Raw genomic sequence first — 27,829 nt, forward strand, 5'->3', positions numbered from 1 at the left:
GGGAGGCAACTCAAATGCAAGGGCAGATAATCCAGATAGTGTTACTTTTACAATAGAATGTGTTAGGAATTTACCCATTTTTGCATGTGGCAAGAAAACGAGTCCGGTGACCCCATTTTTTCTTTTTCTTATCTGAAAGCATAATATTGAAGCTATCTTCTCATATTTTATCTCAAAATTCCATGGTGTGGTTTGCGTTTTATGGCGGAAAATTGGGTTTTCCATGCATAATCTATACAAAATCTTGACAATTTTGAACAACCTGTAGCGTGAAAATAAGTCCGGTGACCCATTCTTTTTATTAATGTTTTTAAACAAGCAGGATATGAACTACATTTTGGCAAATTATTAAAAGATTCTATGGATTATAATTTAGACACCCCATCTACCTTAAGAGCTCACAAATGAACACTTTTGGGTTCATGCTTAAAAAAAATTGACCCAACGGTTACGTTCTGAACATTGCATGACGAAGTTGTGCCATATACGACGTTATGGATACAGCTAATAACATAAAGTAAAACGTACGTTAATTACTCATTCAATATACTAAACACTAGAAATAACTTCTGACAACTTATATAAACTCTCTTAATACAGTATAACAATATTCCTTTACTTGGAAATAACCAGTATACACATTTACAACACTGCTATTATTTTCGTACGGACCAAACGGGATTATAATAAATTCTACAATAACAAACACGGTAAATAAATGCAAGGCATACAGCTATATGCATTGCTTCTTACCTCTTAACTACGATTCTTACATATAATATAAACTTCGAGGCATACAGCTAAATGCGCTGCTTCTTACCTCTAGAAACCCCGGCTAAGCCTTGCTGGAAGCCAAATGTAAACACAGCAAAGACTGACGAACGTGACATTGCACTGGTATTTATTTCAAATTACCGGAAGTAACTATTCTAAGCAGGAAGAAAATAAACATATCAATTCTTCCAGTTAAGAGCTAACAAATGAACACTTGGGTTCACGCTTAAAATATTGACCAAACGGTTACGTTCTGAACAATACATGACAAAGTTGCGCTATATACGACGTTATCGATACAGCTGATAACATAAAGTAAAATGTACGTTAATTACTCATTCAGTATACTAAACACTAGAAATAAATTCTGCCAACTTATATAAACTCTCTTAATACAATAATAACAATATTCCTTTACTTGGAAATAACCAATATACACATTTACAACAAACTGTATGGGTTAAAATCTATGTTCGAAATTTATGGACCATTTTGGCTGCTGTGGAGCCTACACAAAACTGAAAAGATTTCGTTCTTATGTTTTATAAATATTTTCAAAGAAATTTTAAAGGTTAAATATATGTTTCGGGATAAGCCAGTGTCTCTAACATATACATAAAGAGGACGCCATGTCTTCCTAGTCGATGTACAAATAGTCGCTAAAGTATTAAAAAAGAGCGCAAGCTTTCATAAAGGTTGCCTGTTTAATTCACAGAAAATTACAACACACAGATCTAATTTATGCGGTTACAATCGACTTTAATCTTATCATTTATCAAACATAATTCAAACTGATAAGAATTGAATTTCAATAACAAAAGACCATGCTTATTATTACATTACCGGATTAATAAAAGGCGCATTTTTTTATTTATTAAATAGATAATTGTGTGGACTTTAACAGAGCTTATTTTGTGGACTTACACGGAAAGTTATTGGACTTTTACATTAGCAGAAAATTGTGTTGTGGACCTTAGATGAATTGTATACTTTGATGTTGTGTCGTTGTTCTCCTCTAATATTTAATGCGTTTCCCTCAATTTTAGTTTGTTACCCCGATTTTGTTTTTTGTCTATAGATTTATGAGTTTTGACAGCGATATACTACTATTACCTTTATTTAACGGTGCTACATGTCTTATTTTCCTTTCGTACTTATTTTTACTTACATTTGAAGTGCTAAAATACGACTATACATTACAACCAGTTTTGTAGAAGGTTATTTTGTTTTCGGATTTTTAGTCAGAATTTTCATTTCCAAACTCCTCTTTTTTTCATTGGTACATGTATCGAATGAAGAGACATGTATTGTCGAAATGCGCATCTGGTGCAAGAAAATTAGTACCGTTAATTTTATTAACCTAGTTCCATGAAGAGTCAATGACATGTAAAACATATAAGAATGTTTAGAATGCAAAACCTGTTTTAGGAAAGACTGATTTTAGTCGATTTAATGATCAGGAAAGCGATGCCTCTCGTATTACATACATCACGCAGCAACATTTGTAAAAGTCTATAATATAATTACATGGCAGTATCTGTAGTTAAAATAGTAGTAGTGATAGTCACATGTATTTGTTAAGTTTTGCAATCAATATCGGAATACAATGCATATGGACTTACTGTTAATTGCCTTTCTTCTCTTTTTTGTACAAAGCTATGGCAAGGAAATAAACAAAGGTAGGAAATTGCACTATAACGTTTGATTTTATGATCAAATTGATTTGAAATCAATGAACATATTTACAAAGAAAACAAGATTTAAAAAAGTACCAAGTTATTATTCCATATTGGTATATTATGTAAAAAAACCACTACACATTCTAAAAAACACGTTTGTAATTATTTTTTTCTATGACAATTTTATTGAAATTTTGTTTTGCAGCTTTACATCGATATTGTTTAAAGTTTTCGAGTTCATTTCTAACATATCTATTTTGTTAAAATTGAAATAAGATGTCTTCATATGTTTATTATAGAAAAATGTGTCAGAGACGTAGCCGATAAAGTTGCTAATCTTATCACAGAAACTACGAATCAATGCTTAGTGTCTTTTTCCACAGGTAATGTACTACAATTTAAACGAATCTTGCACACGTGTTTATTTGGGTTGGTTCTGTCAAACATTATAAAAAAATATTCTTGCTTGAACTATAGGTATTTAAAAAAAAAAGATAAATTGAACATTACGGGTAAAAAATGTTCTCCGTCTTCAAAAATGTTTTACTTTAAATCAACAGTTTTGGCAAGCTGTTAAAAAACAAAATTATTTGTCATTTGAAAATGAACTAAACGCATAATACATTTCGGGCCTCTAAATAGCTTTTTGGTTGGTTTTTTTTTTTACAATTATCAGGAAGCGGCGAACTTAAAGATTTGTTTCGTCAGGGAAGAAGCGTAACTATATTATATGACCAATAAGGAAGTAAGAAGAATAACCAACTGCATTCAAGTTCAACTTTGCTAGAGTGGATTGAAACCTTTGTTTCTTAATTATGAAATAGATAAAATATGACATACTTGAGAGTACTATCATCTTTATTTTTAATTTTTATATACTATATAGGTTTTGGCGCTCGACCTTCCGACTGTGATGAATTGAGAAAGTCAGAAAATAAAAGTGGAGTATATAAAATATACCCAGATGGAACTTCCGGTTTCAATGTCTTTTGTGATATGAAGAGTTTCGGGGGTGGTTGGACGGTTCGTAAATATATATATATAGAGAGAGAGAAAGTTGTGCCGTATAAGAAATGCCGTTTTAAATTGAAAATATATTGATTATGTTTATGTTTATGTAATTAATTCAAAAACATTATAAACTATAATAGTTTTATCTTATCTAAACCAGAGATGTATAATAAAAAATCCCGGTATAAGTACAAATGTACGGTGATAACATGATTCATTTTGATATGAGACAACATTGCCATAGAATCGCGAAGAAAGAGAGAAAGAAGACAGCAACCCAATTAATAAGAACTGCTTAGGATCATGTCACAAACATCTACATATTCAAAGGAAACAGACCATAAATTTATGAACTAAGCCTAAGATATTCATTGGCGAGGATAAGGGAAAGATGTGTGGTGTTTTGAGAACACAGCCCTTCTCCTTCTCCTATTGTTTGTCTGTTTATCTTTTAATTTTTAGCCATGGCGTTGTCTGTTTATTTTCGATAGATGAGTTTGACTGTCCCTCTGGTATCTTCCGTCCCTCTCTCAAGTTTTGATGAATGGTTTAGAAAGGATACAAAAGAAAATGAAAATTATTTCAGAAAATTATTAAATTAATTATATCAGTATGATATATGGCAATTGTTATCTACAGTTTGTTTCTATCAATGTTGGAGTTTGTTTCTGTTACAGTTCAGTGTTTCTATTGGTCCGTTGTTTCCCTCGGTTTTAGTCTGTAACCCAGATTTGTTTTCGCTTAATAGATTTTGACTATTGAACAGCGGTATACTACTGTTGCCCTTATGATAAACAACAACCATTTTCCGCGAACAGCGTACGATGCAGCTTTGATCCGATGGTGATATTTTTCGATGACTTGTATACAAAAAAGTTTCCACCTAGTCAAATGTTATTTTGTAAAGGGGGGTCAATGCAATCGTTTTTAATCTAATGATAAAAATTAGCCTAGAAATGCATGTTCTGAAAAAAGGTTGACATCGCAAAAAAAGTCATGTTGCGTATACGTTATCAACGTCGTTATCTTCCCTGTAACTATATTTTAAGCCCTTGGTTTGTGAAAATAGTGTTTTGTGTGTAGAACATAATTTCATCACACAAACACACTACGAGTTTGATTAGCTTTTTTTAGACATGAAAGTAGTAGCATAATTTATTGTTGAACACACAGTAGATGTAACAAGTATCCCCTGAGTAATAGACATTCTCTCTATTCATTTAACGAAGACAATGTTGTTCATTGTTGAAATGATATCTAAAAGGCATTTTCTTCCACAGCTATTCCAGCGAAGAACAAATGGTTTTGTTGGCTTTTACAGAGACTGGCAGTCGTATAAAAATGGCTTTGGGAATTTAAAAGAAGATTTCTGGTTGGGTAAGCTTAATATAAATTGATGACAGTCTATTTGACAGAATAAAATATAACATATAACTTTTCGGACAATCAAAACAAATCTTAAACCGCTTCAAAGGTTCCAGGCTCGTATTTTAGAACACCAAATGCACGTTTTGTCAACATGAGACCCAATAAGTGGAGCTAAAATTTAAAAAAAAAAGTTAGCAAGCCAAATCAGTAACAACAATGAAACAAAATTGAAAACCAAAAATAAGCTTAACTTTCGCCGACTGTTGCAATTTATACATTTAGAGGTAAACAACTTAGTGCCTCGAATGGTTAGAATATTTAAAATTTCTAACACTTCTATAACTGTATTTAAAAAATTGTTTTTTTTAGATATGCGTATTAAGGAAGTGTACGTGGTATATTCACATTGTTGCACTATTGTTATTAATAATTTTAGAAAAACATGCCTTTTTCAAATTAATCTAACTGACACATATGATTTTTTTATAATGGAAAATTGTGCAATTTAAATTTTAGGGAATGAATATTTGAACAAATTGACAGAACAAGGATATTACAAATTGAGGATAGATATGTGGGACTTTGATAATAACCACCGATATGCCATCTACAATGCATTTGTTGTTAAGAATGAGAAGTCAGGATACAAGCTGGAGATAAGTGGTTACACAGGAAACGCAGGTAATTAACTTCATGATGAGTGTAGTAGAATAATATAGAAATTTGTATTACAACGTTATAGATACTACAGGTATAATTAACAATATAAAATAATTTATAATTTATATATGTCAACATGATGGTGACCCGGAAATCTGTGTAGTGTAAATTACAATCGTCCTTTCGCACAAACCTGCTGAAGGGGGATTGCTTTAGCAGTTTTATAAATAAATTATATATACTATAATGCATGTACCTATTATACCAACTGAGATATGTAAAGGCCACTTTTACAGCTTTCAAGCAGTAAACTTAGAGAATGAGCATTTAAGTCTGAGGGGAAGAGGGGTTTGTGTTTTTTTTTAAAGAATATTTTCAACTTAGAAGGAAAGAAATATATTCAGCAAGGAGAAGGAAAAACAATACTTTTGTTTGGGAGTATTCACTTTTTAAAATTGGGGGGGGGGGGGGGAGGGGGAATCGTTCGACAAAAAAAAATTTGATGCTAATTGCGTGATACGAACAACATTTTTGGAATGAAGAATAGACGATACCCCTACCTTACCCAAATTTAAATAATCATTCCCTACATTTAACCACTACTTTCTCGAATGTCCCAATTTGCTCTTATCTAACATTTTTAATGTATTAAACTAACTACATTATGGCATTCAATGTCCTTCTTAGTTTTTTTTTCTTTTTCTTTTCTTCGTTATTAACATTTAAACAGCAATTATTTTCTATTGCTCACATATTGTAATCTTGTATATGTTCAAAAGAGGATAATAGTGATAATAATTGTAATTATAGTGTACACTACAATTTTTAACTGTAACGACCTTAACGTTATATTGTCAGTAAGAAATGTTCGGCAGGAATACGGTACAGGTTTGTATTAATACATAATATATTTGTTTGAAAAATATTTTTCAGACACCAACTAGCTAGCTAAGATGGTACCAAACACCTTGACTAAAATTAAGTTGGCTCGTTTAATTTTCATAAAATCTAACAAAATATTTACTTTGACCAACTTTATCGGAGAAATTTCATGGGATATATTGCAGTTTGACAACTACTAATTTAAATAGTTTAGAAGATTAACATTTCCTTATCAATAGAACATAATTAAAACATTCATCTGACTTTTATAGAGTGTTACATACAAGCTTAAAGCATAAACATTTTATTTTATGTAGGTGATTCATTCGGCGGTCAAAATGGATATAGATTTACTACAAGGGATAGAGATAATGATGCTTATGGTGGTAACTGTGCTGAGCTGTATAAGGGAGGATGGTGGTATAGTAGGTGTCATAGCGCAAATCTTAACGGGAAGTACCTAAAGGGGAAAAGTGCTTATGGTGTTGGTGTCAATTGGAGTCATTGGAAGGGATATAGCTATTCATTGAAGGCAACACGTATGATGATTCGGAGGGCATAGAAAAAAATAATCAATAAAAACTAATACAAATGAACCTTAATTTAAATTTTTTACTAAAATAATTGCTTACTTTATTCTCTTAAAGAATGATAGCTACACACAAGGGTTATCTTGTTCTTTCACTATATAAACATGTTTACAAAGTTCTTCATGTTCTTTCGACCTTTTAATATGGACGATGCAGTATATTTTCATTGAGCATCTAACTACAAACCCTATTTGTTTGGAGCACGTACTGTCCAACACTTTTGATATAGATATTTTTCGACTTCTACGGCTTTTATTTTTTGAATGGTTTTCATTTATCTTGCTGCTTGTTTTCGTCCTCTTTTGATGATGCGACTGTCAGACAAGTGAGAGGTTTAGCTAGCTATAAAACAAGGTTCAATCCTACATTGGAAAGGGCTTGTAGGTGTAATACCACCATTGATTTCTCCCTTTTAGTCTTTGTTAAATTTGCATTTTTCAAAAAAATATGCAGAATTCATCTTTGTTTCAAATAAAGAAATGCTTGGCATGAGTAAAGTTTGATCCTGTCCAGAACTATAGAAAAACATTCACATAACATTTCATTGCATATAAGAAAATAACCATTATTGGAAGTAAACCAATCAAATGTCTCCCCTTATTTTATATGTGTACAAGGTTCGGTCACCATGTAACCTCAAGATTACAAAATTTTCTATAGAATTCCCAAATAAAAAATAATGGTGTTTTGAAATACCCAAGAATATGTCTTGGGTATTTCAAACACCATTATTTTCATATGTTAATGACACAGAAATGTTTTTACTGCAAAAAAAAATAAAAATGAATTATTAATTACCTACAACTGTCAAAATCAAGGGAATATTTTTTTCGACGTTCGTATACAACCGAATGTGACGTACCATGATTTGGTGGTATTACACCTAAACCAAGTCAGAAATATGACAGTTGTTATCCATTCGTTTGATGTGTTTGATCTTTTGATTTTGCCATTTGATTAGGGACTTTCCGTTTTGAATCTTCCTCGGAGTTCAGTATTTTTGTGATTTCACTTTTTCCCCTCAGGAATTTTATACGAGTCGAATTTCTTATAATTATAATGTTATCGACATTACTGACCTATGCATACATGAATGTTAAACTAAGCCCTGTAAGTTTGTTGCCGAATGCCACGGATCGTGGTACTGACAAATATTCAAAAATTCACTTGCATACAAAAAAAATGTGGTATGATTGCCAATGAGACAGAGACAACTCTCCACATGAGACCAAATGAGACAGATATTAAAAAGTTTAGGTCAACGTACGCCTTCAACAAAATGTTAAACCAATACCGCATTGGCGGTGATGAAATTCCCCGATATGACATTTTTGAAACAATTCAAACAAAAGTTTCTAACGGCCTGATTTAATTACAAATTAATGAACCATAAAACAAATATCATATACAGTAACAAACGACTATCAATTACAGGCTCCGTATTTGGGACAGACAAATACAAAATATGGTGAATTTAAATGATTTTGAAGGCGCCAGCCTCCCTATTCCATGGACAATGGTGTAACAGTACTACATAAGAGAAAAATATAAAAATAAGATGAAAAGGGCTTAACTCATCAGATTGATACAGAATTTGGTAATACGAAGGATGATTTAAGATAATCACTCAAAAATAGAAGGTCATCGATAGGTTAAAACTATATCCGTTATAAAGATTGATATATAAAAGGCCCCAAAGGTCTATTATATATAAAATGAGAAACGGGTATCACCTGTTAACTACACCAACAAACGACAATCACTAAACAAAAGGCTCCTAAATTAGAACATGTGCATACAAATGCATCGGGTTTAAACGTAAAATTTTTCAGTCGAAAATAAAATGACAACACCATAACAAGACCAAAAGACGAAAAACATTACACAAAACAACATAGAAAACAGAAGACTGAACAACACAAACCCACCAAATGGGGCCGAGGGAGGAGGTGTTATCAAGTGCTCAAAAAGGGAACAGTTTTGTGTTGCTTGAGTGAGCACGACATACGATTGTGCGATACCCTCTTTTGGGCATCCCTAGTTTTTGTACCAATGGGTTTTTCAAAGAAAATAGTTTTTCAGTCTTTTCTTTTTTATTACAAAGGAGTAGGTCCGGCCTCAAATTTCAGGTTCATCTGACGAAATATTTGTCACATTTTCCAAATACTTTTAAAGTGTCTATTGCAGTTGATTCAATTAGTTTATGTGAAAGATTTTTAACTGATTTAGTCATTAAAATTGCCCCGATTCAAGCTTAAATATGAAAAATCTATCAAATACATGTATGCCCAAAAATTTCACTTTTCAGATTTGTTTTGTCAAAAAAGAAAGTGGACGCATCCGTGTTCGTCCTCAACCTTTATATATGGTATGTATTATCATCAAGAACAACTTACATTTAAATATTAAGAATGAACACAAATGCGGCCACTTTCAATTAAGACGGAAACCGTAATTTTTTTTAACTAAAATGCTAAAATTGTGAAAATTTTAGTAACTTAGCATGCTTGTACTCGATGTTTGTGCATTGTATTGTCAAAACATCCAATAGTTATGTAGCAGAAGCATTCTATTTTCCAATAAATAACTAAAAGTTTACATTTTAACCATTTCTAAAACTGCTATTCTTTGGGGCCAAAAAGGGGTCATACTGGGCCTACTCCTTTATGGAAACAGATTGTTTCTTTATAGTATTGTACAAAAATACATGACATACTATCAACTGTTCTTTTGAAGTGAAGATTGAAGGGTGTGTTTTGGAGTAAAAGTGATAACGGTGATGGGAAGCTGTGAGGCGGTTAAATGAAGATAACGACATAGTACCTTGTGTCTTAAGTTTCAAGTCAATGCGGCTTTGTGGTACCGTTAAAGTCCGCTACTTTAAAACGTCCTTTAAACTGTCCGCTAAAGTCCACAATCGGACTCCTGCTAAAGTCCAAAAAACACGGTAAAAGATCACACATTTGTTTTTATTATGGAAAAATCAATTCATCTTTTTTTTTTATCCCGGTAGTACAATTAAAAGCATGGTATTTTGTTCGGGGTAATATTTTCCGATAAGTTTTAATTGTATGTTTGATAAATGAAAACATTACAGAATCTGTAGGATATTTCGTTCTATTAATTTGATCTTTGTATCGTAATGACCAGACCCGTGAATCAATAGAATTGAGAATGGAAATGGGGAATGTTTCTAAGAGACAATAATCCGACCATAGAATAGACAACAACAAAAGGTCACCAACAGGTCTTCAATGCAGCGAAAAATTCCCGCACCCGGAGCCGTCCTTCAGCTGACCCCTAAACAAATATATATATTAGTTTAGTGATAATGAACGCCATACTAAACTCCAAATTGTACACAAGAAACTAAAATTAAAAATAATACAAGACTAACAAAGGCCAGAGGCTCCTGACTTGGGACAGGCGCAAAAATACGGCGGGGTTAAACATGTTTATAAGATCTCAACCCTCCCCTTATACCTCTAGCCAATGTAGAAAAGTAAACGTATAACAATACGCACATTAAAATTCAGTTCAGGAGAAGTCCCAGTCTGATGTCACAAGATGTAACCAAAGAAAATAATGATGTAACCAAAGAAAGATTATGTCTTCATCATATGAATATCAGGCACAATCCTTCCCGTTAGGGGTTTAGAATCATACCATCATAACATCAGAACATAACCCGTGCCATGCCAACAACTGTTTCAAAAAAAATAATGTGTTTAGTTTCAATGCAAAGACCCTATAAGTAAATCAATATTAACGCCAAAATATGCAATCTTTAATGACCTAACAACAGTATCGTACCTACATCCCTTCTTAATAAGTTTTTTCAAAGGTTTTGTTAGCTTCTGAGGTGAATACTGAAATTTTCGTGCTTTATAAAGAATATTTCCATAAAAAATTGGATTTGAAATACCTGAACGTATAATAAGTCTGCATGTTTAGCTATATTTACGAATGATCTCTTAACATCAAATGTATACCGATGATAAAATTTAGTAAATGTTTTGACTAGTTTGTGATTCCGAAAACCCTGGTGTAATATTTTTTCAGTAATACATAAATTTCTCTCGTTAAAATCTAAAACATTGTTACATACACGAGCGAATCGTACAGGTTGAGATATATAAACACCGTAAGATGGTGACAAGGGAACATCACCATCTAAAAATGGATAATTAACGATAGGAAATGAAAAATCATCTCTTTTATTATAAATTTTAGTGTAAAGCTCTCCGTTAATGATATAGATATCAAGATCGAGAGTTTTATCTTATTTAAAGTAAGTTCAACAGGATAAATTTCTTTAGTATACATACTGAAGTTGTCATTATGGAGAGCCAAAATATCAAACATACATAGACATACATAACAAAAGTATCGTGAAATGTTATTATAAATAATGTTTAATGTTGATGTTAAAAAAAACATGAACATGTACATGAAATGTGACATATGAAGCGATTGTTCTATCAAATATCCCCGCGAACCTACCAAGATGGCTGCCATTGCTTTTCGACAAAAGATCATTTAAATATTTGCATTGGGGGGGGGGGGGGGCGTGAAGTTTGTAGTCCATACGGACCAAGAGCACTACAGGTCCTAAGTTTAGAAAACGCTCAATAGAAAAAGTTCAAATTATATGTTTCCTTAAAACCAGTATTAAGCTTATTTATGTCAAGTGGGTAATACAAGATTACCCTCTAACTTGTTTAAATAATATTTAGATATGTAAATGTTGTAATATATTTTCTGTCATTTATTAAATTTTGATGTTCATACTATACGTTTTTTTGTTTATTATCAATTCCCATAAAACTTTTACAAAAACTAGAATAATGTTGACCGTCTTTCCAATCCTTGATACCAAACAAATCAGTGGCTATAGCTAAGACACTCGTATGAGTAGCTATTTTATTTAGTCTTTCCTGAAATCAGGGTTAAATGTTTAATTAAGTTTTGTCAGTAGAACAGTTTTGTCTACCAGTTTCTGGGGTCATTTTTCTATTTATTAAGCGCTTAACCGGATTTACCGAAGTAAAGTTGGTGTTCAAAGGACCTGTGTATACAATGTAGTACTCTACAAATACATATTATTTAATCTCTATATAACTGAAAAATTATTACACCAGCGTTGCCGATACCACAAACTAGTCAAAATATTTACTAAATTGTATCATCGGTACAAGGTATCTTAGGTATTTCACATCCCATCTTTTATAGTAATATTTGATACCAAGTCAGGAATATGTCAGTTTTTTTCCATCCGTTTGATGTGATTTATCATTTGATTTTGCCGTTTGATTAGGGACTTTTCGTTTTGAATTTTCTTCTGAGTTCAGTATTTTTGTGACATCCTAGATATTTCACATCCAATCTTTTATGGTAATATTTTATACATAGCAAAACAATTTCGGCATTCACCTGCACCTCAAAATTAACCAAACCTTTAAACAAACTAATTCAGAAGTTACAATACTGTTGTCGGGTCATGAAATATAGCGTATTTATGTATTGATATTGATTAACTCATAGGGTCTTTGCATAGTTAAGAAACACATTTATTCTAAAATCAGTTGTTGGCATGATACGAGTAGTATAATTCTCATATATTGTATGATGGTACTATGACACTCAATCAATAACTGGAGAGATTGTGCTTGATTTTTATGTTTTGAAGACATAATACGTGATTAGTTTATATAAGATGTAAGTAACTGCTAGTAGTCCTTTGTTAATTTGTGCACCATTACCATATTGTTTTTTTTTCTTTTGTTATTTTTTCTGGCATCGGATTCCCGTGTGTTTGTTTATTATACATTGGCTAATGGTATTAGGGGAAGAGGGTTGATATATCACTATACATGTTTAACCCCGCCTCATTTTTGTGCCTTTTTCAAGTCAGGAGCCTCTGGCCTTTGTTAATCTCTTATTTTAACTTTAGTTCATTTATATAGGTTTTGAGTTGCATTTCTGTAATGAAGACCCATTAGTGACTTTGAGTTGTTGTCTGTTTGACATATGCCCCATTTCCATTCTTAATTTTCTTGTAGTATTTCTCATCTGAATCTGAATCTGAAACATAGTTTATGCAAGTTCAAACAATTTCCGTTAGGCGTGTTTTGATCAAGTTTGCATCTTCAAATTGTTTAGACAGTGAATCTTTATACTATTACCACACATTTTAAAGCAAGATCTGCGTATATTTTTTTTCAATTCATCTCCAATAGGCGAGTGTAATATGTGAAAAAAGACGTCTAGTTAGAGGTGTTTAATGCACCCACCTAACATACGGTAATTTCTTTTTTAAATGAAAAAATAATGATTTAACTTTGATTTTTGTCCGGTCGTCACAAAATCGTACGATGCAGTTTTTGTAAAATTGACGTTTATTTCAGAAATTACAGAATTATAGAATTACGGCATGTTTTTCAGGCAAATAAAATTAGTCGTATCTTTTCTTTTAGGCATACTAATTAAAAGAATTAGATTCTTAAAATATTGATAAACAATATTTACAACTGTACGTCCGCATACATTTGCGTTCCTTCTAAATATTTGACATTTTATACGAAAATTTTCATAATCCTGACTTTTTCGGATCTACAATTTAATTTTTATGAAATGTTTTTGACTCTAACCGTTTTAGAACACAACAAATTACTCGTCAGTTATTGTTTTTTCGATCAAGACCAAGACTTTAAAATCACGAATTTCTGTTATTTCATATATTGGGTAAGATTACTATAGTTTCCGGAATTCCTTATCTACGTCGTTATCGGTTTTTGACTAAAAACCTGGATAAACAGTTATGTGTGATGTTAGTACTTTATTAATCTATTTTAAAAATTGAAGCCAAATAGTATCATGACCAATTTTCAACGGAGCTTGTTTATGTTATCCATGCCCACCGAAATTTTGGAAGCCTTTTCGAATAATTTTTTAGAAAATATTTCAATAGATTTTAAAATTTATATTGTAAATTTACACACTGCAGTTATTCATAGATAAATAAAAAAAAATATATTGTACCCATACATCCAATCACAGCCCTCCTAAGTTGACTTCCTTCTCCTGTCTTGGGTACACAAAAGGCCAACCTAATGCTGGGAAAATGTAATAGTACCGTTTTCCCTTAATAGTGCTAGTAGAGTACGATAAATCATATTTATACGGTTTTTTTTATCTTTAGCTTCAGTGTAGACTAAATAGATTTAAAATCGTCCGAAATTAAGATCAAATAAAACTAAAACATAATTTTTGAGTTCTGTCGAATTCACCCCTTTCTAAATAAGGAGTCGTATCGGAAAATTGTAGAAAATCTTCCGAGTCGTGTCGAATTTTCACAGTCCAGTTAAAATGAAATCCTTCCTATGCTAAAATGCAAAAACTATCCGTTGATTGGCACAGATGCATAGTCTGTCAGGTATTTACTACATAGAAACTATATAGTTCAATACTTAAATGTAGATACAGTTGTATTGCCGCAGTGGAAAAAAGGAAAGACGAAGTTTACAGAAGGATGAGAAAAAAAATGAAAACATCTCATTTGAAAGTACAAAATATCATAAGAGTTTGCTATAAATATTTCACAAGTAAGCACGACTTATAATGTTCTGTTTTGTCTGTACAAAGACTTAAATATACTACAATTACCAATTTTACTGAACCAGTCTCTTCTCATATATCAACGAGGCAGTAGATCTACAACTCATTCTGAATTGTCATTTTGTATATTTTGCAAAAATATAATTCCTATAAGCAAGTTGCACAACTTCATACGGTACCCTCTAAGGAACAAACTCAAGCTGTATTGAGTGTTGCTACACATATCTCCTACAATTATCTGATTTACAAAATAACTCATGAAAATTTTACTAGTAAAGCTTTATTCTATCGAGCTTGCATCACTAAATATTAACTACAAAATTTAAAATCATTAGGTAAAGAGCTATTTAATTCTGAACATGAAACAGCTTTCCCAACGTTTCGACGTTTAAAGATGACTTGACTATACACAAGAAAGTATTCTTGTTAACAACTTTACTTAATAATTAAACCGGATTTAATTTCTGCCCGAGTATTGCCACGGAGAAAATTACACAACATATCAGCTTCTGATCAGCAAACACTAAAAATATATTTTGGTCAATTTATAGTTACATGTATGCAGTCTCAACAAGCCCAATGTACGTTCAATTTTGTATACAGTAGTTCTATAAAGTTGTAAGATGCCTTAAAGACAGAAAATTAACCGTTTAAAATGACTGTTATATACAGTCTGTCAAATCTAAAATGATCAGAGCAGTGATTGCGAAACTGTTTGCAAAACTTTATGCAGCTACTAGTATTTTACGGAAGCAGATAGGTAAATTTTTATTCCAATCAGATGAATATCCATTATCTAAAGACATTTCACTGGATCATTCAATTGAAATTATGCCACCCGCTTTAAAAACATTTCTGTATTGTCTTTGGATGATGGCGTATACGCGGCAGTTAATACTGAGTACGACATACCTATTTACAAAGTTCTTAGATGTATGGCTTTAGCAGAATATACATTATCTATAAAAATACATTTTATTTTACTCCTTTTCATTTAGGTTTATCATTACAAAAGCACCGTATATATGGACACACCTTTAATAACTATTAACAAGTTTGGCTGATCATAAGATTAGAAAAATTGAAGATGGGGTATACGCTCTACATGGTATTATTTCTTCTTCTGGGGGTCAAACCTTATCCAAGACAATGTCGTCCTAACTACAGACACAATAAAAGTTCTCCATATGACTTTGGTTGGTTAAAAGGCAACATCGTTCCGATGCCAATTATATTTACTGGTATGATGTCATCCGACTTTCTACAAGATTTGATCTGTTCACGCAAAGGTTTAGGTATAGGGGGAGGGTTGAGATATCAAAAAACATGTTTAACTCCGCTCCATTTTTGCGCCTGTCCCAAGTCAGGAGGCTCTGGCCTTTGTTAGTCTTGCATGATTTTTAATTTTAATTTCTTGTGTATATTTCGGAGTTAAGTATGACGTCCATTATCACTTCAAACTAGTATACATTTTTGTTTAGGGGCCGGCTGAAGAAGGCCTCCGGGTGTGGAAGTTTCTCACTGCATTGATGACCCATTGGTGGTCTTCGGCCGTTGTCTGCTTTTTGATCGGGTTGTTGTCTCTTTGACACATTACTCTTGTCTATTCTCAATTTTAAAATCAGTCTGTAGTAGATCTTAATTGTGTCCGCTTTGAGCAAAACCTCTGTTGTACTGATATATGCCCATGCCAAGTAAGTGGTCTTTGTATCAGACTTGGGTTTCTGACTGTTATCGGGTTTGTCGGATGCTGGGTTGTATGGGCTGTCGTTTGTCTGTTATGAATGGACTTAACCAACATCACACCTTACGGACTTATGAGTATGGGTAAGGGCCTGAAAACAGTTAAAACAAACACAGTGAATTTGGTTGTAGAACTTATATCTTCTAAAGCGCATTCGATAATCTATATAATTAACAACAATATAATAGTATATAATACAAATAATAGAAACATATATATCATATAATTTTCCAATATAAATGATCAAATAATATCTATAGTATACAAACTTTATGTAAATGCATGAGCATATGCATTTAAACTGACGAACACGTATGCTTATAATATTTCTTTTAAATAAAAGCTTATTTAGCATTCAAATATATGAGCAAGATGCGGACTTAATCTTAAATATATGAGCATAATGCGAGACCGACTATTTTAACCTAACAGAGCATAAAGCAAATGCTGAACAACATAAAATATTGAATATATTATATTTTGACAAGGGGCATGTAAGAACATATTGAGATCTGGTATCTTTCGAAATATAAATATGGTAGAGCATAAATGGCGCTTTAAAAAACCAAAACTATTAACCTATCAACCCAAAAATAATCGATTCCGACAATGAGCATTTGTTGAGAAATATTCGAAATCGAGACAAACTTAGCATTACAAAACTAAATGTGAATATTCAAATAATATAAATATGAAACAATTTATTATGAATTGGGGAAACACGCTTTTAAAATATACATGCTTGCTTTGTATCAAAAATTCATGACTCGTAATAATATAGGACTAAACGACAAGAATAGTTTACGATGAATAATTTTTTATTAAATTAAACTACACATGTGAAAATTACACATATAAACGCGTTTTTATTAAAATAATCAATATCTTATCCTTGCGGAACTGACCTGAATTCGTATTAAGTATGAACAAGCGATATGTTAAAATTATCATTTCCAACATGCGAGCGTAAAACTTAATTCTATAACGCGTTTAAAAATACCCTTGAGTATAGAAAGTTTGTGAAGAATAAACCAACCTTTTTTTTTTAACATAATTATATACATCTATTTACACTGATCGAAACACAACAATTTGTTCTTAATTTCTTTCCTTGCAGAACTTGTAGATAATTAACTCCAACTTTACTAAATAAGATGGAAATGAAACTTGACGAAGTTTCATGATGCAATTAAATAAAATAATAAATAAAAATACTTGACTCACCTGAAAACAGTTAAAACAAACACAGTGAATTTGGCTGTAGAACTTATATCTTCTAAAGCGCATTCGATAATGCCACTTTTGGAACCGAAATTCACTTGTTCGATTTTGCGTTACTGTTTCAGGTTCGTCCCATCAGATTCGTTAAACAATCAAGCTATCTTAGTTACCCTGATATTTTGGGGTAAAAAGGGGCGTGGAAAGGTTTTTGCTGGACAGGACATGGCACCCCTTATTGACCAGGTTACCTAGACATATGTTGTTTACACAACAACTTGTTTGTATTTACCGGACAATAGAATTAGTAAAAAAACATGATTGTCTGATTGTGTCTACTTAGATTGTCGCTAAACATCTTAAATTGATAAAAATAATGCCTAACAAAGAGAAAATCTAAAGTGACAAAATGCCAAAATAAATATCTGTTAAATTTGAAATTCTTATCTTAGATATATCGAGAATATAAAAATGATTTCCTTCACGAATAATGCACGAATATAAAACAAAAATACTTTTAATTAATACTGTAGCTTCGAAATGGACTTTAGATAAATAAAATATCTTAAACTTATGCCTTTTTGCTGAAAACTAAATTTTCACCAAAATATAAAATGAGGTCTAAAATGACTCCATGACATTTGTAAGAATATGTTGACCAATAAGAATGATGAGATAACAAGTGAAAATGAAGCTATGATAATTCCGATATCGCAATATTCCGACACCTAAATGGTTTGACATCCCATTGGTCCGACGTTTCGATCATTTAATTATAATTATGATAACGGAATATTAACATAAGAAAGACAAATAAAAGGTTCAATATTAGGATAACCTTGTCCTTCGTTTGAAGCCATGAAACAAATTATATAAAAAAAAGTAAGTATATTAGTGCCAAAGTAGCTGAACGTCATCACCAGCGTAACAAAAAATACAAAGTACTTTGTAAAGTGTTGTTTGATATATCTCAAGATACAAGGCGGCCGACCAAAGTAAAATCAAACACAGTTTGAACTGCAATGAGTGATCATATTTTCCTTTTGATGTTTTATATCAAAATTGTCTATTTGTTGATATAAATATACTAGTAGCACTTTACTAATTTGAGTAATGTTAGTTAGTACTCTTATCATACATTGTATCTGATTTAGTGATGTAAACGAAATGGCGGTATGATCAAGACTCAACATTTTGCACTACAATAATAAAAAAAAATCTGTCATAATTATGGTTGTCTGATGTTGACGCGGTTGACATGCTTTCAAACTAACAGGAGAACATACGTTTCCTCCATTTTAATGTATTATAGTTCATCATGGGACTTTTGTATGAAATTAAAAACGTCATATGTTATATTTTCCCCTTGCTTCAAATATTTTGTTTCGGATTATTTATATCAAATTTGCAGATATATGTTTGTAAATACGTGCAATAAGTTGATATGGAGGTCTTATAAGATTTAAATTATGCAAGGGCGACTACTGATACATTTGTGTGACTTAATGGTTGATTTTCAAAGACTCCGAGAGAAAACGTTACGTAACATACGTTACCGTTAAAATCAACCAAAATAAATTAATACTATAACAGAAATATATTTTTCCAACAGTAATACAGTATTCTTATAGTATTATTGCATTTGTTTTGATTCGATGTTTCTACTGGGGGTATCCGTGAATTGAAATTGCACACATGACCTTTAACCCCGATTTAAAAAAAAAATGCACCATAATTTCTTTTGACGACCGGGATATTTAGAAAGTACACATTCTCAGCTTTCCAGTAATATATAATTTAGCTGTATGCTAGGTAGGTGCATTAAAAATATATCACTCGCCTACAACAGATTCTGGAACGAATCCCTTTTCCTAGTTGAGAACAAAACAACTATGCAAACCAATGGGTGGTCGAAATTTGCTTAGCAGCCCAGATGATTGTGTGGAATTTTTGTATTTATTATTATTTTGATTTCATATAAGGACATTATGGTTTAAGATGTATTGACCGTTTTTGCTGCTGTGGAGCCTAATAAATTATTGAAAGAATTTCGTTCTTATATTTCCTAGATAGTTGCAAAGGAATTGTCTATGTGATTGTAGGATTCAAGATATGCCAGTTTCCTCACATATACATAAAGAGAGCGCTGGGTATTTCTAGTTTAACTACAGCACAAACAACATTTTCAAAATGAACAAAAATGTGATAAAGTATATTTTAACAAAACGCATTTGACTAACGGATCGAACAACTGATGTTCTTAAACCCTACAATCTTATTAAAATAAGTTCTCATTACTTGCTCTTCGATTTTTTATATGCTCACACGGCGACATATGAAAAATCGAGGAGCAAGTGATGAGAACTTATTTTAATAAGATTGTAAACCCTGCTGACTGCAATGTGTGATTTCCAAACAGACGGATCACAAGATGTGACAAGATGGATTTTAATATTAATTTGATATCAAACAGAGAACAATACACTTTCGGAATGGTATACCGCAAACAAAAGTTGCAAAAATTAGTACACCATATCCGTATTTTGACAATTAATGTTTCTTCAGTGATGTTAGGGATCAAAACAGTGTTTGTAAGGCCATACAATTTACCTCAATTTAGGATAGAGTCGAAAGAGGATTAACGGATCATATTAACCCGAAGGAAAATATAGTACAAGCCCAATTTATATAAAACAACTTGTTTGGTGGAAGGTTATTTTGTTTTCAGATCTTAAGTTAGAATTTTCATTTCCAAAGTCCTCTTTTTTCATTGGTACATATATAAAATTAAACTAGTCCTATGTAGAGTCAATGACATGTAGAACATGTAAGAATTTTTAAGAATGCCAAACCTGTTTTGGGAAAGACAGATTTAAGTCGATATAATGATCATGGAAAACAATGCCTCTCGTATTACATATATCACGCACCAACATTTGTAAAAGTCTATAATATAATTACATGGTAGCATATGTAGTCAAAATAATAGTAGTGATATTCACATGAATTTGTTAAATTTTGCAATCAATATCGGAATACAATGCATATGGACTTATTGTTAACGGTCTTTGTTCTCGCTTTTGTGCAAAGCTATGGCAAGGAAATAAATAAAGGTAGGAAAATTCACTATATAATCTTTGATGGGATGGACATACTGATCAAGAAAAAAAATCAAATACAGTTTAAGTTTTTTCCACATAGATATATTAAATACTTACACGCTTTTAAAAGACCACGTTTAAAATATTTGCTTCCGTGACAATTTAGATAAAACACTTCTGCACCTAGAACATATTGTTGCAACTTTACATCGATATTGTGCGAACTATTCGATTTTATTTCTAACATATCTGTTTTAAATCAAATTACAATATGATGTCTTTAAATATTTATTGTAGAGAAATGTGTCAGTGACCTAGCCGACAAAGTGACTAATCTTATCACAGAAACTACGAATCAGTGCTTAGTGTCTCCTACCAAAGGTTAAGTACTACAAATAAAACAAATCTTGCACACGTGTTTTTTGGGGTTTGTTCTACCAAATTTTATAAAACATAAATTATTTTATAGCTTGAACTATAAAGGCACTATTAAAAAGAAGATTAACTGAAGTTTACGGATCAAGAAATGTCCTCCGACTTTTAAAAATAGTTTACTTTAAATGAACAGTTTTGACAAGCTGTTAAAAACAAAATTACTGATCATTTGAAAATGAACTAAACACATTTTACATTGCGTGACGGTCTAAAGCGCTTTCTGAATTTACCATCATCAGGACCTAAATTAAATTTTTAGATTGATCAGGGACGCATAACTATATTATATGACCAAAAGAAAGTACAACCAACTGCATGTAGGTTCAACTTTGCTAAAGAGGATTGAAACCGTCGTTTCGAAATTATAAAACACATAAAATAGGACATATTTGAGCGTAATATCGTAATTATTCTTTATTTTAATATACTATATAGGTAAAGGCGCCCGGCCTTCTGATTGTGGTGAATTGAGAAAATCAGAAAAGAAAAGTGGAGTCTATAAAATATACCCGGATGGATCTTCCGGTTTCAATGTCTTTTGTGATATGAAGAGTTTCGGAGGTGGTTGGACGGTACGTATTATATTAGTGTATATTTACTTGTATTAATATGTCATTTGTTTGAGTTAATCCATTTCAATTGATATTTTATGGTGTGTCTTTCTATGTTGTGATGTTATACTATTGTTTAAAATAAGGGTGAAGGTATTGTACCATTAAGGTGGTATGGGAGTCTAAAATAAAAATGATAGAATTTATTCATACTTTGCCAAAACGTAGTATCTATTGATATATGTTGAAAAATATAATAAAAATGATAGGTCACCGCGCATTTTCTCAAGCTACAGGATGTGACAAAATGACACATTTTGTATGGATTATACAGGAAAAAACACCATTTTGTGATTAGAAACTAAACAAAATGATAGAATTGTTAAATAATTAAGGAAAAGATAGCTTTCAGACAAAGCTTTGAGAATATCAAAAGAAAAGATAGGGTCACCGTACGTTTTTTCCGGCTAAAATACAAAATAGGAAAATTTCATGTAGAATCCTTCAGAAAATGCACTGTTTTAGAGTTACCTCCCCTTAAAATGCCAATTCAATTATTTTTTAAAACAACCAAAAATAATCAACATTTGCAAAAACATTAATATTTATAAGTTATATTCTTATAAATTGGTTCTTTTAATTGAAAATTCCCATTAAATATCTGCATTCCTGCATCAAATTTTGCTAACTTGATAGACAATTTGGACCTTTGGTTCTCTGTATTTAACAATCCAAGATGGAGGAAGACACCCATACCACCTTTTTTTGTTTGCACCTGACTGTCCTAAGTTAGGAATCTGATGTTCAGTAGTTGTCGTTTGTTGAAGTGGTTCTAAAGTGTTTCTCGTGTCTCGTTTTTTTACATAGATTAGAACATTGGTTTTCTCGTTTGAATGTTTTTACGCTTGTAATTTCTTGGGCCCTTTATAGTTTGCTGTGCAATGTGAGCAAAGGCTCTGTGTTGAAAACCGTACTTTGACCTATAATGTTTTACTTAAAAAAAAATTGTGACTTGAATGGAGAGTTGTCTCATTTGCACTCATACCATGCATCTTCCTATATCTATATACCGCAAGTTGTGCGTTCTAGTTATGTCATTCAAAAATTGAAAATACACAAATAAGTTCATGTTGTGAATTTGAAAAAATTATAAAAATCAAGAAGGCAGCAACCCAATCAATGAAAGACTGCATAAGATCATATCATAAAACACCTACAGATTCAAAAGAAAACACAACAAATCTTAAGACATCCAATAAAAAACAAGATTTTTTTTGTGGTTTTAGAATCAAGTTCTCCCTTTAGATTTCGATCAATGTAATAATATACTATACAAAACAAAATGAAAATAAAGTTATCGCAGAAAAATTATTTAATTTCATTATACCGGTATGATAAACGACAACGCTTATTTTTTTCGATAATTAAATACGTTTATTCGTTAAAGGAGTACTATATATTTAACAAATAAAACCATCAACACAAACACACTACGAGTATGATAATTTTATGCTATGTTGAGATATAATAGTAATAAATTTATTGTAGAACACACAAGAGATATAAAAAGTATCGGATTAATCCCCTGAAAATTAAAGTACATAAAACGAGGTCAACTTTTATCTCTGAAATGATGTTTAAAAAGCATTTTCTTTCACAGTTATTCCAACGGAGAACAAATGGTTTTGTTGGCTTTTACAGAGACTGGGAGTCGTATAAAAATGGTTTTGGGAATTTAAAAGAAGATTTCTGGTTGGGTAAGAGTTAAATAAACTAATGACAGTCTATTTGACAGAGAAAAAATATGACATATAAATTGTGACAGTTAAAACAAATTTTAAACCATATCAAAGATTCTAGTCTCATATTTTAGAACACCGATGGACGTTTTATCAACATGTGACTCATCAGTGGCGCTTAGATTTAAAAAAAAAATTAGCAAGCCAAATCAGAAACAACGACTGAAAAAAAATTGAAAATCAAAAATGTACAAAACATTGCGCAAATTATGCATTTAGTCTGATAGAGGTAAAAATATTAGTGCTTCAACGTGTTATTATATTCAAAGCTTCTTACATTTCTAACAGTATCTTTTTTTTATGATAGCGTATTGAAGATGTGTTTGTGGTTTATTCAAAAATTGAATCCGCCATTTTCTACATTAGAAAAGTACTGTACCAAGTCATGAATATGACAGTTATTATCTATCCGTTTGATGTGCTTGAGCTTTTGATTTTGCAATTTGATTAGGGATTTTCCTTTTCGCAATGTTGTTATTAATAGTTGATGAAATACGTGCATTTAAAAAAAAACAACGTTTAACTGACACATATGATTTTTCTTTATAATGGCAAATGTGACGGTAAATTGTGCAATTAAAATTTTAGGGAATGAATATTTGAACAAACTGACAGAACAAGGATATTACAAATTGAGGATAGATATGTGGGACTTTGATAATAACCATCGATATGCCATCTACAATACATTTGTTGTTAAGAACGAGATGTCAAGGTACAAGCTGGAGGTAGCTGATTACAAGGGAAATGCAGGTAATGTAATTCGTGCTAATTCAAATATAGATTAATGGCTAGAGGCATAGGGGAGGGTTGAGATCTTAAAAAACCTGTCTGTTTAACCCCACCGCATGTTTGCCCTTGTCCAAAGTCAGGAGTCTCTGGTCTTTGTTAGTCTTGTATGCTTTTTAATTTAAGTTTCCCTTATATATTTGGGAATTTAGTATTACGTCCATTATCACTGACCTAGTATGATACATTTTTGTTAAGGGGCCAGCTGAAGCACGTCTTCAGTGCGGGATTTTCTCGCTGCATTGAATACCCATTGGTGGCCGTCGGCTGTTATCTGCTCTTTGGTCGGGTTGTTGTCTCTTTGACACATTCCCCATTTCCATTCTCAATTTGAATAACTACATGTATAACAATGAAAATTTTATAAAATACAAATTAAATCTGTATTATTAACACAAAACGTTAAGTTAATTGTTAGGTTTCCTCCTTTCAACTCCACACTAAGGCCAAATGAAATGAAAGGAAATAGGAAAACCAATCTGCAAATTTACAGATTTAAGACTGCAAAAAAACTATTTCTCGAAAGTTTAGACAAAGTTACATGAATGATCTTGAGTCGTGATGATGAAAGTTGTGATGTGTCGGGTTTTTTTCCACAACAAATTGCACTTCTGAGATGTGTCGATTCAGTCGTGTTTATCTTACAACCCTACTGGAAAAGTTTTCAGAATTCTAAATTTCAAATTGCCTCAGTGGCACTACACAGTAAATGAAGTGTGCGTGTACGTAGCATAGAAAGTGAGATACGTTAACGCAACAGAAGCAGTTTCAAAACTAGTAAGATAACGAAATAACCAGTTAACTCAGAAGTGGTTAAGAGGGGATATTTTCCCCCCTAAAACTATTTCGATTCCAAACTTTAATAAAACTATCATAAATTGATGGTTAGATGATACGGGGAAAAAATCAGAATAATTAAAACCATACACCACCACCACCAAAGAAAAAAACACTGATTTTTCAATTGTGTCAAGTTTAACGCGTATTAATTAAAACCAAGTAACAGAATGAGAATGGCCTTGAAGACCCTTCTTCGTTTGTTACAGTGCACTATAATGTTTAATATTTGAATTATAACAAACAAAAACGTATATCCAAATTACAACAAATCTGAGGACATGAACTCGTTAGTACATATCAGTAGTTCGTGTGTATTTTAGTCTTGACGCCATTTAATTAACTCTCGGATGACCTCGAATACAAACCCGATATAAACATAAATTTCAATAGGTTGCGACGTCGTGGAATTAATTTTGATAGTTCTCTAAGACTTTGATTTCATGTTGTAGTTTGAAAAAATTAGTTAGTTAAAGTGTAAATCGAATCAGTCAATCAAATGGTTCACCCCTGTTTCACTTTCAAGGATGACATTGTTTTCTTGTTACTGGCTGAACACGACTTATGCATGCGTAACCAATCTCTAGCTAATGAGTTAAATTGAATGTCAGATGAATACGGATAAGTTGAGGTCGAATTATTCACTTGCAAAAGAATAGTTCATCAGCAGTAATTCATCAGCGATGTTTCTTTGCTTATTTTGACAAAATTGTAATACATTGGCTTCTAAAAACGACTTATTATTTCATTATTCCACTTTTGTTAATGATTGAACCAAACGAAATCATAGTCTATTTTATTTATATCTCGTAGCTAGTGCCTCTTTTAAATCTTCGGTATACACATTCACGCAATTTTTCTGTTCTAATGTTTACATATTGAAATCAAAAATAGTTATAATAATATTAATAATTCAAGATCAAGATTTAAGGCTTACAAAAACGCATTTGTCTGATTGGCAATCATACCACATCTACTTATTTTTATATTTATGTATTAATATGTTAACTTTAATTTTATCTTTTTCAGGGAATTCATTAGGCGCTCATAATGGATACAGATTTTCGACAAGGGATAGAGATAATGATGCTTATCCCTATAACTGTTCTGATCTCTTTAAAGGAGGATGGTGGTATAGTGGATGTTATGCGTCAAATTTAAACGGGAAGTACCTCAAGGGTACCAATAAAATTGGTGTCAACTGGAAGCATTGGAAAGGATTAACCTCATTGAAGGCGACACGTATGATGATACGACGAGCTTAACAAAATTAATTAAATAAAAATGAATACTTTAAATTCTTTTGTTCTTTTGAAAGATGGCTTAAATTGTGCGACAAAAATGCTAACTTTACACAGAGATTCTTCTGTTTTGTTCTGGTCCCTGACATGATTTCCGAAGTTCTTCAAGTTCTTTTGAATTCAAACTTATATTATCGGCTTAAACTTTAAAAGGAATATAATTGCTGAAGTTTGCGAGGCCAAGATATATATATACCACTTTGAACTTTAGTAGCTGGTAACATAATTCAGGTTTCGGTTGAAACACGAATTGTTCAGAGATTTGGCAATACATATTTTTCGGATTTTCATTTGTTTCCGTGTTTTTCGTCATCTAAATTTGATTCTTGTTTCCCTTTTTGAGCTACTTTTCAGCTTGTTATTTCAAACTAGCTATAATTGTTAAACCTAAAAAGCTTAATAATGGTTCATTCTCATACAGTCGTGTTAACCAACTATTTATCAGTAAACACACATTGAGCACTATAATTACATACTACAGATTGAAATGAAATGATTTATTTGTGCTACATTCTCCTGAATTAACCGTACATATTGTAGTATATCAAATACTACATTATATTTTCGTGGGGAAAATTGACACTATGTATTAAATCTAATGCCTGGAGCTTTACAGAGGAGATGTTAATTTCGAAATGCGCATTGGTTGACGTGTGAAATTTGTACCTTTTATTGGAACTGCACTGGAACATCTTCCTTCATAAACAGAGAGCTGCACATGCACATCGCTTACTTAACATAGTAAAGAAAAGGATTTAGTGAACAATGTTCGATCAACTTAAAGGTGTGAAACCACCAAATCATAGTACGTTAAAATGGAAAAAGGTAGAAAAAATATTTCGTTGAATTTAAGAGTTAAAAATTTCTGGGTCATAAACGCATATCTTAGGTGTTTCAAAGCACCCTTTTTTCATTTTTTTTCTCTCTGTAGAAAATTATGAGAACTTGAGGTTACACGATTACTTCAGCTTGTACACAGGTAAAACAGGGGAAAATTTGATTGGTTAATTAATTTCCACTGATGGTTATTTTCGTGTATGCAATGAAATGTTAGGTGAAATTTTGTTTATAGTACTGGACAGGCTAAACCTTTACTCATGCCAAGTATTTCTTCATTTGAACCAAATATAAATTCTGCACAATTTTTTGAAAAGTGTAAATTTAACAAAGACTTAGTCATGGGAAAACCAATGGTAGTATTACATGCACCGTTGAACTGGTGAATACTCTCATTTGTTAAAATTTCATGCTATTTAAGTGAAATATTACAAAAAATTAAAATAAAATACTCTGAGTTGATTGAGTCTCAAAACGCATTTTATGAGAAAATTGTCTTGAATTAGGACTCTTCCATGAATATTAGAAGACAGAACAAGCCATGATACTAAGTGTTTTGTGGAGCTTTTTCTTACTTTTCTCCTCATTTCTTATATTCTGATATAATAGGAAACTTTTTTCTAAGTAATACTTTAA

General features: G+C 31.8%; 2 protein-coding genes across 2 annotated transcripts; both read left to right on the forward strand.

Annotated features, from left to right (window-relative positions):
• The first annotated feature begins 2,315 nt into the window (after window positions 1–2,315).
• Window positions 2,316–6,970, forward strand: LOC139511573 (fibrinogen C domain-containing protein 1-B-like). Its single transcript, XM_071298416.1, has 6 exons — window positions 2,316–2,453; window positions 2,753–2,836; window positions 3,340–3,476; window positions 4,745–4,841; window positions 5,349–5,513; window positions 6,692–6,970. The coding sequence occupies exons 1-6, from the start codon at window positions 2,381–2,383 to the stop codon at window positions 6,934–6,936; spliced, it is 801 nt and encodes a 266-aa protein (XP_071154517.1). The 5' UTR covers window positions 2,316–2,380; the 3' UTR covers window positions 6,937–6,970.
• A 13,530-nt stretch (window positions 6,971–20,500) lies between these two features.
• Window positions 20,501–26,353, forward strand: LOC139511574 (fibrinogen C domain-containing protein 1-B-like). Its single transcript, XM_071298417.1, has 6 exons — window positions 20,501–20,656; window positions 20,942–21,025; window positions 21,515–21,651; window positions 23,291–23,387; window positions 24,018–24,182; window positions 26,085–26,353. The coding sequence occupies exons 1-6, from the start codon at window positions 20,584–20,586 to the stop codon at window positions 26,318–26,320; spliced, it is 792 nt and encodes a 263-aa protein (XP_071154518.1). The 5' UTR covers window positions 20,501–20,583; the 3' UTR covers window positions 26,321–26,353.
• The last annotated feature ends 1,476 nt before the right edge of the window (window positions 26,354–27,829 follow it).

Source organism: Mytilus edulis, chromosome 2 (genome assembly GCF_963676685.1).
Source record: "Mytilus edulis chromosome 2, xbMytEdul2.2, whole genome shotgun sequence".
Classification (NCBI taxonomy): domain Eukaryota; kingdom Metazoa; phylum Mollusca; class Bivalvia; order Mytilida; family Mytilidae; genus Mytilus; species Mytilus edulis.

Excerpts from the sequence above, each read along its gene's own strand:
- LOC139511573 (XM_071298416.1), top strand. The coding sequence starts at position 2,381 with ATGCATATGGACTTACTGTTAATTGCCTTTCTTCTCTTTTTTGTACAA. Across the intron at positions 3,477-4,744 it reads GTTTCGGGGGTGGTTGGACG|CTATTCCAGCGAAGAACAAA; the intron begins GTTCGTAAATAT and ends TTTCTTCCACAG. Across the intron at positions 4,842-5,348 it reads AAAAGAAGATTTCTGGTTGG|GGAATGAATATTTGAACAAA; the intron begins GTAAGCTTAATA and ends TTTAAATTTTAG.
- LOC139511574 (XM_071298417.1), top strand. The coding sequence starts at position 20,584 with ATGCATATGGACTTATTGTTAACGGTCTTTGTTCTCGCTTTTGTGCAA. Across the intron at positions 21,026-21,514 it reads CTTAGTGTCTCCTACCAAAG|GTAAAGGCGCCCGGCCTTCT; the intron begins GTTAAGTACTAC and ends TATACTATATAG. Across the intron at positions 24,183-26,084 it reads TGATTACAAGGGAAATGCAG|GGAATTCATTAGGCGCTCAT; the intron begins GTAATGTAATTC and ends TATCTTTTTCAG.